General features: G+C 31.1%; 1 protein-coding gene across 1 annotated transcript; it reads right to left on the reverse strand.

The window, feature by feature from the left end:
• Positions 1 to 520: 520 nt before the first annotated feature.
• Positions 521 to 1,145, reverse strand: LOC123672863. Its single transcript, XM_045607184.1, has 2 exons — positions 747 to 1,145; positions 521 to 663 (listed from the first exon to the last, which is right to left on the reverse strand). The coding sequence occupies exons 1-2, from the start codon at positions 1,072 to 1,074 to the stop codon at positions 554 to 556; spliced, it is 438 nt and encodes a 145-aa protein (XP_045463140.1). The 5' UTR covers positions 1,075 to 1,145; the 3' UTR covers positions 521 to 553.
• Between the last annotated feature and the right edge of the window lie 842 nt (positions 1,146 to 1,987).

Raw genomic sequence — 1,987 nt, forward strand, 5'->3', positions numbered from 1 at the left:
ATACTTACGTTATATTATAAAATCTCAATTTTATATATAATTTTTTGGGGGCCTATTAATCTATGTTTACATGATAGCCGGACAGTTTCGACGGTTCTATCATCTTGCTAGACGCATTCAAAGTGAGCAGTAGTTCGGGGAGCAAGGAACGTATACAGTAACTAGTGCGAGTGAGACAGAGTGCTTGGTCTATTGCGGTCCTTCACTGCGCATCCACTGTTATCAAGTTCAAATTGTGCAGCTTATTTTTTTCTTAGTCAAGAAATTTCATTAAATAAATTTTTACAGTTTGAATAACAAATATTTAAAACAGTACTCAGTAAAATTGTTCTAATACAACTCCAATCATATCGAAACTCTAATAATTTTATTTATATTATTTTTCATTTTTACGAAGTTTATTATTTTCAATTCTATCAAAATTGTAAAGCCAATGAATTAAATGAATGAAATTAAATAAAGTAAATCAAATTTTATTGTTTATTATATCAAAGGGCAAATTTTTTTTAAAATAAAAAAGTTACAGAAAAATATATTTATTTTAATAAAATCTTTAAACATTTTCATCATTTTCATCGTCGTCGTCAATACATCCATATTCCTCGTCACTATTATTCCATTCTGTGGATTGATCGTCTTCAATATCGCCTTCTTCATTGTTTTCTGCAATAGTAAAAAAACCAAGTTAATTTAATTACAAATAGTCCAAAATTAATGTATAATAATTTAACATAATTATCAAATACCTGGAACTGTTTTTAGAGATTCGCTGACATAAGTCGGTAATTGATCTCCTTCAAACCATTTAAAATAGTAGTGGTCATTTTCCAGTATCCAACCATTATTTACTGGTTTATATGCTGTTGGCTTTTGTAAGTGAGCGTTGTTCCATATGCTACATATGTAATTCGCTCGCAAAAATTGCTGCCATAGCTCACTTTTGCAAGGTGGTAAACAGCTAGCATCGAAATTTTGCAACTTTTTTCGATTAAAAGCTTCGTTCACATCAGATACTGTATACGAATTAATAAACATTTGTAGCCTAGCAGCATCAACATCATTGATATCATTCATATTGTATAGATAGCATACAAAACTTTGAATTATATCGAAGATTAATACTTGTTCATTGTTATTTTCGATGATTTTGCTGATGATTTTGATTACGCTACAAGAACCAGAGATGATTATGTCCCTCTGAGGCACCACCTAGAAATACCAAAAATATATATCCTTCACTGGATACAAAAATGTATAATTAGTAATCATTTACCAGCTGAGGTTGAATTACTACCACTAAACAGGTTCTAGAAGAAAATAAAAACCTAGCCGAATCACAATGTGTTTTACAGTTTGGAAGAATTTTGGCTTACAATTATACTCAGTTGTTATATATTATATTTTGTTTGTAAATAGTATTGTAGAAGACTATGCATAGTATTATACAAACTACATAATATATTGGAAAACTAAGTATAATTGTAAGCCAAAATTAGTTTCTTCTTCCATGGGCGCCCGCAGGGGGGGGGCCAGGGGGGGCCATGGCCCCCCCTGAGATTTTGATTGCCTCATTTTTCAGCACAACACCCTCAATATTCTTTCTCAATCCAAAGGGCAAGGAAAAAAGGAAAGTAATAGATTAACAACTATTTTCCGGTTTTCAATGGAATTACATACTATACATATAATCCATAATCGGCAGAGGTATTTTTCAAATTGAAAACTTTTTTAGGTGCGTTGAGCACATCTTGGGTGAAGAAAAATCATGGAACCGAAAGCACTCCATGCGTGTCAATTTGTTTATAAATTCATCTTATACACTGTGTCCGTATCCGTAAAGTATGGAACAAATTCATTTTCAGCTAAACAGACTATTTTAAGAAATTATCTTGAAACACGTCGATTTTTTATTTTAATTTACCTTATTTTAAAATAATAATCTAATATAAAGGGTGAATTACTTCCGAGTATCATTACTCGGAAGTAA

Source organism: Harmonia axyridis, chromosome 2 (genome assembly GCF_914767665.1).
Source record: "Harmonia axyridis chromosome 2, icHarAxyr1.1, whole genome shotgun sequence".
NCBI lineage: Eukaryota > Metazoa > Arthropoda > Insecta > Coleoptera > Coccinellidae > Harmonia > Harmonia axyridis.

What these genes read in the sequence shown, in the direction of transcription:
- LOC123672863 (XM_045607184.1), bottom strand. Translation starts at nt 1,074, where the DNA reads ATGAATGATATCAATGATGTTGATGCTGCTAGGCTACAAATGTTTATT. An exon ending in ATCTCTAAAAACAGTTCCAG is followed by an intron (nt 664 to 746) that starts GTATTTGATAAT and finishes TTACTATTGCAG; the next exon opens with AAAACAATGAAGAAGGCGAT.